This window comes from Bos taurus, chromosome 13, assembly GCF_002263795.3.
Source record: "Bos taurus isolate L1 Dominette 01449 registration number 42190680 breed Hereford chromosome 13, ARS-UCD2.0, whole genome shotgun sequence".
Classification (NCBI taxonomy): Eukaryota; Metazoa; Chordata; class Mammalia; order Artiodactyla; family Bovidae; genus Bos; species Bos taurus.
In genome coordinates, this window is record NC_037340.1 from 28316644 (window position 1) to 28329735 (window position 13092).

Below are 13092 nucleotides of genomic sequence, written 5' to 3' on the forward strand. Positions count from 1 at the left end.
AGTGCTCGTGGGCCGTCAGCCAAGTCTGAGGAGGGAGGCTCCCATGGGCTGTGCCTTCCAGGAGAGGAGGAGGAGGAGGGGAGGACTTCCGGGCAGCACCTCCAGTGACAGTTCCAGAGCAGTAGACAGGCTCTACCAGGAAAGCGGGGAAGCCGTTGCTTATTCCTGTGCCCTGAGTGTCTGTCGTTAGCTCGGTGATCCTGGGTGACTGGAGGGCTCCCTGCTGAACTACTCCCTCTGCATGGGGGCCAGTTCATTAGTCAAAGAAACTGTTTTATGAGTGTCAGCTTTAATTTTGGGTAGTTTCTGTGAGTTGCCTGTTGCTTATGAAGGGTGATCCCATTGAGATGGATGGATAAGGTCACCATCACTGCAGAGAGAATTCAGGTCACTTGTCTGCTCGAGACCGTGGCTTCTCCTTGGTACTTTTCTCATTCTCATATATTATGTGAGAAGCTGGTGAAGGTTTATTTTATATACAATACAGACAGAACTGAAACTTCAATATTTGGACAGTTTTCTTTGAAAATTGGGGGAAACCAAATATTGGAAATTTTATCAGTTAATATCCAGTGATTTCTCACGCACAAGAATCAGTGATAAAAAATGTGTATGCCCTTCTAAAATTCTACATTATCAGTCTCATGGGTGTTTGATTTTTAAAATTAAAATCTCTTTGAGTCCTGGTTGTATAAGCTTCTCTGACACCATTGGGTCTTCTCGAATTTACTTGCTTTCTGTTTTGTATTTTTCCTTCTTTCCCTCCATGAGTAGCCACACTTGGTTTAGAAAAAGCCATTTGTCTTTGTTGCTTTCTGTCTTCTCATTTTGTAGCCTTAAATTTTTTAAAAATATAACTTTATTTATTTATTCATTGGCTGTGCTGGGTCTTCATTGCTGCGCAGACTTTCTCTAGTTGCAGTGAGCAGGGGCTACTCTCTAGGTGTGGTGTGCAGGCTTCTCATTGTGGTGGCTTCTCTTCTTGCTGAGCATGGGCTCTAGGGCACGTGGGCTTCAGTAATTGCAGTTCCCAGGCTCTAGAGTACAGGCTCAGTAGTTGTGGTGCACGGGCATGTGGGCTCTTCTTGGACCAGGGATCGAACCCGTGTCTCCTGCACTGGGAGGTGGATTCTTTACCACTGAGCCACCAGGGAAACTGTAGCTTTTATTTTTAAGATTCTTGGCAGGTGGGAGGTTTCGGGGGGCCAAAGTGAAACGATCTCATCCTTGAGCTATTCGAGGGCCAGTTTTTAATCTGTTTACACATCTGCTTTGGGACCAATGTGATGGTCCCAGCACACAGAGCCCATGCTACTTTCAGAGGCCCACACTGCTGTGTGGGGAGAGGATGTAGCTTCAGGTGGGATTATGAAAAACTAGTTAGCCTCTGTCTTCCCTGTGACCACCTATGGAGAATACCGGGTCTAACAGAGACTCAGACTGGAGTCTCTATCAGTGCATCAGATTACCTACCTAGTACTTCCAGATCTGAGCTGCATTAATATTTAATGCCTGAAGGCTGCAAAGAATGTTTGTCTTTTTACTCACTGGGTTAGTTAGCATTGGTTTCTGTTTTTCCACAGACATTTGTGGTTGTGGGCAAGCAGTCAGTCACCCCTGTTTTAATTTCTTTTGTTTGGATAATGGGAATAGTAATATTTTCAACATGCCTAAGAGATGGATGAAAATTACATCATGTAGGGCTGTGAAATACTTTAAATGAAAAATTTGGACCAGCAGAATATTTCTGCCTTTCTGATCTCTACTTAAACTTTCTCTTTAGGCTAACGATGCCTATCTTCAGATGGCCATTGGAAACGCCCCTTGGCCCATTGGTGTTACTATGGTTGGCATCCATGCCAGAACTGGCAGGGAAAAGATTTTTTCCAAGCACGTTGCACATGTTTTAAACGATGAGACACAGCGGAAATATATTCAGGTAAGTAGTTTGGAGGGCGAAGTGCTTTGGAGGTTAACATTCCCCACTTCTCAAACTAAGTTTTGCGAGAAGGAGAATTACAGCAATAGGATATAGCATGACAGGGTGCAAGTCCACGCTTTGTATAAGTAGTGCTTGTATTTAAGACACCTTCACTGAACTGTAAAACAGAAAGCTTTTACGTGTCATAGATGATGTAAGACAGAGTCAAGTGTTGTGCTTTAATTACCTTAGTAGTGAAATAAAACTATTACTGTTTGCTTTGGGAATTTACTGAAGAATGATGAATTTACAGAGTATTTTGCAATAAGTCACAATTTTATTATTTTCAAGGTAAGTTTAACATATAGACTAAAAAGGTACGAATAGTCAAAATTTGGCTAGTAGTATTTTTTAAATAATTTATAACAACACTTCTCTACACAAATAGATTTAAAGTATCCATAGTTTATTTTCTTAAAGTTATTGAGCCTCACATAAACCTGATAATACTGCTGTTGGATTAAACTTTTGTTTTTAGTAGGGGAGAAAACCTCAGTTATAACCTAGTTTTTGCCAAGTTATCAACGATCCCAGGTTGTGTCTGTATAATGACTTTTGCTGGATGTTAACGCTAAAGCTTGGAGATGAAACTCAAAGTTTATTTAAAGTATAAGATTCACTTAAAATGCATAACATGTTTTCAGAATTTGTGCTGGACAATAGTCGCTATCATATTCATGCATTACCATTTTATTTCATTTCACTTCCAAGTGCTAAAGGTTATTTTGCCTGTCATGCTTTGTGCCTTATTCATATGTATTAACATTTTAAAATATGATTTCAACTTGACCCCCTAATGGGAACTGCAGAATTTTAGAGTTCAAATATAGTTGTGGAAATCAAAGACATTTCCATTTTTTAAATAACCACCATTGACTGTATTGAAGGCAAAAAGCTTTTAGTTGGGGGGAAAAGTGGCTTGGCTTTAACAATGGAATATTGTTTCCAGTGATTAAATTTACTGATTGTCTTCAGTTATACCATGGCCAAGGCTATAGTGTGTCTAAAAGTTCATTTTGTGTGTGTGTGTATGTGTGTGGTGCACACTCAGTCTTGTCTGACTCTTTTTTGCAACCCAGTGGACTGTAGCCCACCAGGCTCCTCTGTCCATGGAGTTTTCCAGGCAAGAATACTGGAGTGGGTTGCCATTTCCTCCTACAGGGGATCTTCCTGACCCAGGGATTGAATCTGAGTCTCCTGCAGTGGCAGGCAGATTCTTTTCCGCTGAGCCACCTGGGAAGCCCTGTCTTAAAGACAGCATGCTTTTTTTAAACAGTGGTTTGATTACCATCTTATAAACGTTTATCCTTTTTTAAAATATGCTTAGTATTTTAAAGATTTCTGGTTTATTTTGGAATAGTATTTATTATTATAGCTATACAATGACCTATCCTCCCTCCATTGTTCTTCGTTTTTGTAAAAAAAATTATTTTATTTTTGGCTGTGCTGGGTCTTGCTGTGCTTGTGGAGAGCAGGGGCTGCTCTCTGGCTGTGATGTGTGGGGTTCTCATTGAGGTGGCTTCTCTTGTGAGCTTGGACTCTAGGCACACGGGCCCTAGGGCACAGGCTCCATAGTTGTGGCGCATGGGCTTAGTTGCTCTGCAGCATGTGGGATCTTTCTGGATCAGGGATTGAGCCTGTGTCTCCTGCTTTGGCAGGCAGATTTACTACCTCTGAATCACCAGGGAAACCCCAATGTTCTTTCTTTTTAACTTTTCTCCTTCCATTCCTTTTTCCCCAAGGTGATTAGGGAATATTGGTGAACATACTATATCTGAACTGTAGGAAGGTGTTTGACCTAAACATAATAATATTCTTGTGTACAGATGTAAATATGGTAAGACAGCCAGGTGGACTCAGCTTGTTGAGTGAGAGAAGCCATGAGGACTGAGTAACGAATCCATGTCTGTCTGGGTGGTTGCTGGTGATATGCCACAGGGTTCTTAGTGACCTCAGCACTCTCCTGTTCAACAGTTTTCATGACCAACTTGGATGACTCTACCAAGAGGTATATTTATCAGATTTACAGACAGTAAGAAACAGAAGGGATAGGCTGTACGTTCAGATGGAGAAGAAATTTGCATTCTGGAAGTTCTTGAAAGACTGAAGAAAAAAACTGATTCTAAAAAATCAGTACTTATCTTATTCTAAAAGATTATGATGACCACAAAGAAATTTGAACTGTCAGTTGCTTGAGCAGTTTGAGCAGTGTATATCTGGAAGGATTAGGGAATTTGGTGGACTCTAAGTACAATAACAGTAGTGTAGTATGGCTACTAGCAGGTCTAATGAGAGCTTATCTACATTGTTAGAGAGACATAATAATTTAATTTAGGGTACGTTCCACAAGGCGGGAGCATAGCTCACTGATGTGTCCTCAGAGTCTAGAAATAGTGCTCGCGGTGGGTGCTCAATCAAGATTTGCCCATTGAATGAATGCTCAGAGGCACGAGAGGTCAAAGTCTGGCTTTTATTCTAGTCCTTGAGAAAGCAGACTCTTGTTGGGGGTCTGGATAACTGTCAATAAAGAGAGAACTTTGTGGTGGAAGAGGGGTTAAGTTTGTCCTATACAGTTAAGGCCCTGGTGACTCAATGGTAAAGATTCCACCTGCCAATGCAGGAAATGCTGGTTTGATCCCTGGGTCGGGAAGACCTGCTGGAGGAGGAAATGGCAACCCACTCCAGTATTCTTTCCTGGAGAATTCCATGGACAGAGGAGCCTGGGTCCTTGTGGTCACCAAGAGTCGGACATGACTTAGCGACTAAACAGCAGCAGCAAGGTATAGGAAGGAAGACACATTTCTAATCAGTTTAAGGAAAAGATTCTTCCTTTTTTAATTTTTTTGTCTTGAAACAATGGTAAACTGGTAAGAGGTTGCAAAAATAATACAAAGAAACTTTTTAACAGGCAGAATTGCCCCCGAATAGGAGTAGGGCTGCTTTAGAAGATACAGGGGAGATCCCTACCACTTGATATTTGAAAGAATCTGGTTAACTATTACCCTTATCTGGTCCTTCGATATCTCTCTGCTGTTTTCCCTAGAGGCCTTTGCTTAAACCTGAGGTTGCAAATTGACACTCACAGGATAGTCAGGTAACGAGTGAGCGGAGTGTTAAGAAACCCCTGACCCTTGATCTGGCTTGTCTTTTCCAACTTTTCATGTAGACAGAGAAGCGGTATTTCATTTTCCTGTCAACTCTGTGATGAGAAAGGCAGACAGGTGATTAGCAATGTTGTTAGTTCCATTGTACTCCAACATAAAATAAAAATTTAAAACCGTGGCAGTGCAAGCACAGCATGAAGTGTCAGCCGCATCTTAGCCTTAGCATCACTGGTGTCACCTCAGCTCACTGTTACTTTGTAGGAATATCTTTCTAATGTCGCTCCATCTTCCTTTATTTTTTAGTGAGATACCAGAATCCTTAATTTTTTAAAAAAGCATATGCTCCTATTTTTAAAATATTGGCAATAACAAAAAATTAGCAGTTTGTGAGGCCAAATTAAGTGCTAGTTTTTGATCTATCTTAAACCCATGGGGCAGCTCAAGGCAAAATGCTGCCACCCCATGTTAGCATTTTATGAAATTCTTGATTACAATTAACTGAGTGATTTACTAAGCTGTCTTTTGAATCTCCTCTTATTTTGGTATTCGGGTGAGACTAATGTGAATTATTCCTACAAAGGGACGGTTTAAATATATGATTTGAAGTTGAAGTCAGGGAGTGACCCACTTTTTCTTAAAGAGTCAGGTAGTAAATACTTTAGGCTTTGCACTTCATAGGTTTCTGCTACAACTGTCCAACCCTGCAGCTGTGTGAAAGCAGCCAGCGGCTGTGTTCCAGTGAAATTCCGTGTATAAAAGGGATGAGCAGCCTGTGGGCCGTAGTTTGTTGACCCCATAGTAAATATGTAAACCCAAACCTTTTCTCGTTAAGATATTTGCTGAGGAGGTAATTGTGAAAGTCATTTAATAGGGTATTTTCTTTCTAAATTTAGATATAGTAAACCTTTGTAAGTAGTAAAGCATGTAAAGTGTACTGATCTTAACTGTACAGCTCAGTGATTCTTCATGTACGTGTGATTTTGTATCAAGATGTAAAACAAGGTCTAGATAACAGGAAGTTTCTAGCAGCATCCCTGAAGTTTCCCTCATTCCTTTTCTGAGTCTAAGCCCTCCTCCCATCAGAAATAACCATTATTTTGATGTGTGTCATTATTGGTTAATATTGCCAGGTCTTGGGCATCACTTAAATGAAATCTTGCAATGTATAGAAGAATTCCTTTTGCATAGAAATACTGGTAAGAAATAACTGTTTTCTGAAATACCGTGAAACCAATTCAAGGGGATCTTTACTGGGGCTTCCCTGGTGGCTCAGCTGGTAAAGAACCTGCCTACAGTGTGGGATACCTGGGTTCGATCCCTCGGTTGGGAAGATCCCTTGAAGAAGGGAAGGGCTACCCACTCCAGTATTTTGGCCTGGAAACAATTCAAGGGGTTCTTTACTATAACATGATTTCATCTTTGGGTTTTATGCAAATCTCTGTAGAATTTAAACTGTGAAAATTGTTTGAAGTGTTCTCTTTCTCACAAAAATTAAACACACCACAGGGAGGGTTTTCTCACCATGCAGATCAAAGAGAAGTTGGATAGCATATTAGTTAACTGCAAATCTCGGGTGAGATGGAACTGTTGGTAGGAACTTCAAGGACTTTGGTTGGTCTGCCAAATGCAGATGTAACCTTTGGCCCAGATTTGGGTAAAGCTTCTCCACAGATTACAGAAAATTCTTCATTAGTTAGTCTCGATAATTCAGTCATTTCCAGACATCTCTTGAAAAGGTTCATGTTGTGACGGTTCTTTACTTGTTGGTAAAGAAGAGGAGGACAAAAAGCTGAAATTGACCTCACGTGGTGATTTGCCCTCCAGATCCAGTCCATCCTTCCTTACCTGATCCTGTACCTTGTGCCCTGGAAACCTGGCTTTTATGAACAACAGTGACAGGCTCCCTTGCCCTCTGAGTTCTGAATGGGGTGGGCTGTGAGGGAGATGGGAAGGCATTTTATAGGCAGGAGAGGAATGAGTTTGGGTGTTTATTTTCCTGGCTTCCTCTTGTGGAGTCACTGCACCCCTCCTCAAGGTCTGGCCATCTCTGTCTACGTTGAGTCACCACTTTCCTCCCTGACCCCCTTGGAAACAGGCTGGCTGTGGCTTCGGGGTGTTGCTGGCTTGGTGATGCTGTATTGTCTCTCGTTGGTCCCGGTCTTGCCCAGACCCTTGTAAAATCCTTGGAACTATTACGGCCATATTACCCGACTTGAGTGTGCCCTTCCTTTTCCTGTGGATACCCTTCCTAATTCATGTAGATTAACTGCTCTGTGTGCTGTGTTTCAACACACGTTTCTTTGGGAATTAGAAGATTAAGGAGTAATATTCATTCCAAATAATTTTTCTCAAGTCTTCACTATTCCAAAAGGCAAAATGTTCTTTAATACTCTTCTCCGGCAAGTTGTGTTCAGTAACCTCAAGTTTGTAAATTCCCTGGTGAAAACATCATTCCAGCATTTTATGTCAGGTATTTATATCTGCATTTCAGTTTGGCGTATTTCATCTGGACTTTGCTTAATTTGTTTTTGTGAAACATTTGTAACTTTATAACATGTTTGTGTATTGCTGAAAATGGTATAACAGAAACATTCATTACTGCAGTGAGCAATCACAGCTTGATCCATGTGCTGGATACACAATATCATTGTTAGTTGGTAAACACTCTCTATACATCAGATTCTATGTCACACATTTGTGGGTCAAGTGGCCTTATCCTATCTTCAGGCATTCTTGGGTCTGAAAAAGCATTTCTTAAAGGCAAGTTACTTTGGTAACAGTTTACACATTTAATAACTTCCTGGCATATTAAAACAAAATTTTAGAGAAAAATATTGCTTAGCATTTCTCTTTCATCTATATTACCTTAAAAAAAATTTTTTTTTAAGTTTATTTTATTTTTGGCTGTGCTGGGTATTCATTGCTACACAGGTTTTTCTCTAGTTGTGGTGAGTGGGGGGCTACTCTTCGTTGGGATGCACAAGCTTCTCTGTTGTAGTGGCTTCTCCAGTTGCCGAGCACGGGTTCTAGGTGTGCAGGCTTCAGTAGTTGCAGCACGTGGGCCCAGTCGTTGTGGCTCCCAGGCTCAGGAGCACAGGCTCGGTAGCTGTGGTGCGTGCGCTTATTAGTTGTTCCACTGCATGTGGGATCTTCCCAGACCAGGTATTGAACTTGTGTCTTCTGCATTGGCAGGTGGATTCTCTATCACTGGGCCAGCAGGAAAGCCCTACATTACCTTTTAATCTAGAACACTGAGGGTTGGTGCCATGATGCCTTTTAGCTGGCAGCTGAACAGACATTGTACTTGGTATATTAACTTATATTTCTCAATCACATGCATGAGAAAAAAAAAAGAAAAGATCATCTTGCACTGTGAAGTCCTTGTAGGTCAGATAAATAAAATCTTTCCTCAAATTGGTCTTCCGCCATACATTTTTACCTACTTTCATTAAGTAGATGAGTGCTGTTTTCAAAATGTAATTATCACTTGAAGTCCTTCAGTTGTGTCCAACTCTTTGCCACCCCATGGACTGTAGCCTACCAGGCTCCTCTGTCCATGGGATTTTCCAGGCAATAGTACTGGAGTGGATTGCCATTTCCTTCTCCAGGGGATCTTCCCAACCCAGGGATCGAACCTGGGTCTCCCACATTGTAGACAGACGCTTTACCGTTTGAGCCACCAGGGAGGTCCTTTCATTTGATACTACTTTCTATGAAATGATAAACCTTTGAATTTGTAATTCTGTTCATTTATGTGACAAACATTCAGACAGGTAAAAATGGGAGCAGCTCTGTTTCTTACCGTAAACTCGAGAAGAAGATGAAGTTAGCCCCAAACTGAGTTTTCTTTAATTTCTACTATGTCCTGCAGAGCCTGAGCAATTGAATACATTTGGCAGTTGCACTGGGACTCTTCATTGGAAGCAGCGTGAGATTGCTTTTGTCCCAAGCAGCTTGATCCAGATCAGAAATTGAAAAGTCTGGAATGAGTTAATTTAGATCCACTCAATTTTAATCATATACACTTGTGTGAAAAGAATTCCTGTGGACACTTTTTGAAGGATTGGCCTTGGTATATACATGGCTATGAATGTTGAAAGTGTAGAAATTTTTATTAAGTACACACTTTTAGAAAATCACACTTTGGGTTAAAGGTGTATTCTATCGAAGTTAGGATTAATTTTTAACTATCTCATGTTAATTCATTCCTTTATTAGAACATATGGCAGTTCATTTAGTTCAGTTCAGTTGCTCAGTCATGTCCAACTTTTTGTGACCCCATGGACTGCAGCATGCTAGGCTTCCCTGTTCATCACCAACTCTCAGAGCTTGCTCAAACTCACGTCCAGTAAGTCAGTGATGCCATCCAACCATCTCATCCTCTGTCATCCCCTTCTGCTCCTGCCTTCAATCTTTCCCAGCACCAGGGTCTTTTCCAATAGGTCAGTTCTTTGCATCAGGTGGCCAGAATATTAGAGTTTCAGCTTCAGCATCAGTCCTTCCAGTGAATATTCAAGACTGATTTCCTTTAGGATGGACTGGTTGGATCTCCTTGCTGTGCAAGGGACTTTCAAGAGTCTTCTCCAACACCACAGTTCAAAAGCATCAATTCTAAAGTGCTCAGCTTTCTTTATAGTTCAGCTCTCACATTCATCCACGACTACTGGAAAAACCATAGCTTTGACTATATGGACTTTGTCGGTAAAGTAATATCTCTGCTTTTTAATACACTGTGTAGGTTTGTCATAGCTTTTTGTCCAAGGAGCAAGCGTCTTCTAATTTCATGGCTGCAGTCACCATCTGCAGTGATTTTGGAGCCCACCAAAATAAAATTCTTTCAGTGTCCTATCTTTTTGTCTTTTCATACTGTTCATGGGGTTCTCAAGGCAAGAATACTGAAGTGGTTTGCCATTCCCTTCTCCAGTGGACCACATTCTGTCAGACCTGAATGACTGTTCACTGAAAATGAACTCTGAAAGATGTTGACTGAAAGTGGAACTCCCCAGGTCAGTAGGTGCCCAATATGTTACTAGAAATCAGTGGAGAAATAACTCCAGAAAAAATGAAGGGATGGAGCCAAAGCAAAAACAACACCCAGTTGTGGATATGACTGGTGATCGAAGCAAGGTCCAATGCTGTAAAGAGCAATATTGCATAGGAACCTGGAATGTTAGGCCCATGAATTGAGGCAAATTGGAAGTGGTCAAATGGGATGACAAGAGTGAATGTCAACATTCTAGAAATCAGCAAACTAAAATGGACTGGAATGGGTGAATTTAACTCAGATGACCATTATATCTACTACTGTGGGCAAGAATCCCTTAGAAGAAATGGGGTAGCCATCATAGTCAACAAAAGAGTCTGAAGTGCAGTACTTGGATGCAATCTCAAAAACGACAGAATGATCTCTGTTCGTTTCCAAGGTAAACCATTCAGTATCACGGTAATCCAAGTCTATGCCCTGACCAGTAATGCTGAAGAAGATGAAGTTGAATGGTTCTATGAAGACCTACAAGACCTTTTAGAGCTAACACTGCAAAAAGATGTCCTTTTCATTATAGGGGACTGGAATGCAAAAGTAGGAATTCAAGAAACACCTGGAGTAACAGGGAAATTTAGCCTTGGACTACAGAATGAAACAGGGTAAAGGCTAATAGAGTTTTGCCAAGAGAATGCACTGGACATAGTAAACACCTTCCAACAACACAAGAGAAGACTCTATATATGGACATCACCAGATGGCTAACACCGAAATCAGATTGATTTTATTCTTTGCAGCCAAAGATGGAGAAGCTCTATACGGTCGAAAAAAACAAGACCAGGAGCTGACTGTGGCTCAGATCATGAACTCCTTATTGCCAGATTCAGACTTAAATTGAAGAAAGTGGGGAAAACCACTAGACCATTCAGGTATGACCTAAATCAAATCCCGTATGATTATACAGTGGAAGTGAGAAACAGATTTAAGGGGCTAGATCTGATAGACAGAGTGCCTGATGAACTATGGATGGAGGTTCATGACACTGTACAGGAGACAGGGATCTAGACCATCCCCAAGAAAAAGAAATGCAAAAAGGCAAAATGGCTGTCTGAGGAAGCCTTACAAATAGCTGTGAAAAGAAGAGAAGCGAAAAACAAAGGAGAAAAGGAAAGATATACCCATTTGAATGCAGAGTTCCAAAGAATAGCAAGGAGAGATAAGAAAGCCTTCCTCCGCGATCAATTCAAAGAAATAGAGGGAAACAATAGAATGGGAAAAACTAGAGATCTCTTCAAGAAAATTAGAGATACCAAGGGAACATTTCATGCAAAGATGGGTTCGATAAAGGACAGAACTGGTATGGACCTAATAGAAGCAGAAGATATTAAGAAGAGGTGGCAAGAATACACAGAAGAACTGTACAAAAAAGATCTTCACGACCCAGATAATCATGATGATGTGATCACTCACCTAGAGCCAGAAATCCTGGAATGTGAAGTCAAGTGGGCCTTAGGAAGCATCACTACAAACAAAGCTAGTGGAGGTGATGGAATTCCAGTTGAGCTCTTTCAAATCCTAAAAGATGATGCTGTGAAAGTGCTGCACTCAATATGTGAGCAAATTTGGAAAACTGCAATGGCCACAGGACTGGAAAAGGTCCATTTCCCTTCCAATCCCAAAGGAAGGCAATACCAAAGAATGCTCAAACTACCATACAATTGCACTCATCTCACACGCTAGTAAAGTAATGCTCAAAATTCTCCAAGCCAGGCTTCAGCAATACATGAACCGTAAACTTCCAGATGTTCAAGCTGGTTTTAGAAAATGCAGAGGAACCAGAGATCAAATTGCCAGCATCCACTGGATCATGGAAAAAGCAAGAGAGTTCCAGTAAAACATCTGTTTCTGCTTTATTGTCTATGCCAAAGCCTTTGACTGCATGGATCACAGTAAACTATGTAAAATTCTGAAAGAGATGGGAATACCAGACCACCTGACCTACCTCTTCAGAAACCTGTATGCAGGTCAGGAAGCACAGTTAGAACTGGACATGTAAAGCTCAACGTTCAGAAAACTAAGATCATGGCGTTCAGTCCCATCACTTCATGGCAAATATATGGGGAAACAGTGGCTGACTTTTATTTTTTGGGCTCCAAAATCACTGCAGATGGTGATTGCAACCATGAAATTAAAAGATGCTTACTCCTTGGAAGGAAAGTTATGACCAACCTAGACAGCATATAAAAAAGCAGAGACATTACTTTGTCAACAAATGTCTGTCTAGTCAAGGCTATGGTTTTTCCAGTAGTCATGTATGGATGTGAGAGTTAGACTATAAAGAAAGCTGAGTGCAAAAGAATTGATGCTTTTGAACTGTGGTGTTGGAGAAGACTCTTGAGAGTCCCCTGGACTGCAAGGAGATCCAACCAGTCCATCCTAAAGGAGATCAGTCCTGAATATTCATTGGAAGGACTGATGGCTTGAAGCTGAAACGCCAATACGTTGGCCACCTGATGTGAAGAGCTGACTCATTGGAAAAGCCCCTGATGCTGGGAAATATTGAGGGCAGGAGGAAAACGGGACAACAGAGGATAAGATGGTTGGATGGCATCACTGACTCAATGTACATGTGTTTGGGTGAACTCCAGGAGTTGGTGATGGACAGGGAGGCCTAGTGTGCTGCAGTTCATGGGATCGCAAAGAGTTGGATATGACTGAACAACTGAACTGAAATGAAAATAAAGGTCTGTCACTGTTTCCATTGTTTCCCCATCTATTTACCATGAAGTGATGGGATCGGGTGCTATGATCTTCGTTTCTTGGATGTTGAGTTTTAAGCCAACTTTTCCACTCTCCTTTTTCATTTTCATCAAGAGGCTCTTTAGTTCCTTTTTCCTTTCTGCCATGAGGGTGGTTTCATCTGCATATCTGAGGTTATTGACATTTCTCTTGCAGTCTTGATTCCAGACTGTGTTTTATGCAGTCCAGCATTTCGCATTATGTACTCTGCATAGAAGTTAAATAAG

The 13092-nt window shown here is 41.1% G+C and overlaps 1 protein-coding gene across 2 annotated transcripts in view; it reads left to right on the forward strand.

Moving 5' to 3' along the window:
• Positions 1 to 13092, forward strand: part of PRPF18 (pre-mRNA processing factor 18) — a 56123-nt gene that overhangs the window by 31675 nt on the left and 11356 nt on the right. For both annotated transcript variants that reach the window (XM_005214176.5, NM_001075323.1), the window contains one exon: positions 1784 to 1939. In XM_005214176.5, coding sequence (XP_005214233.1) covers positions 1784 to 1939 — 156 coding nt within the window. The remainder of the gene's footprint in view (positions 1 to 1783; positions 1940 to 13092) is intronic.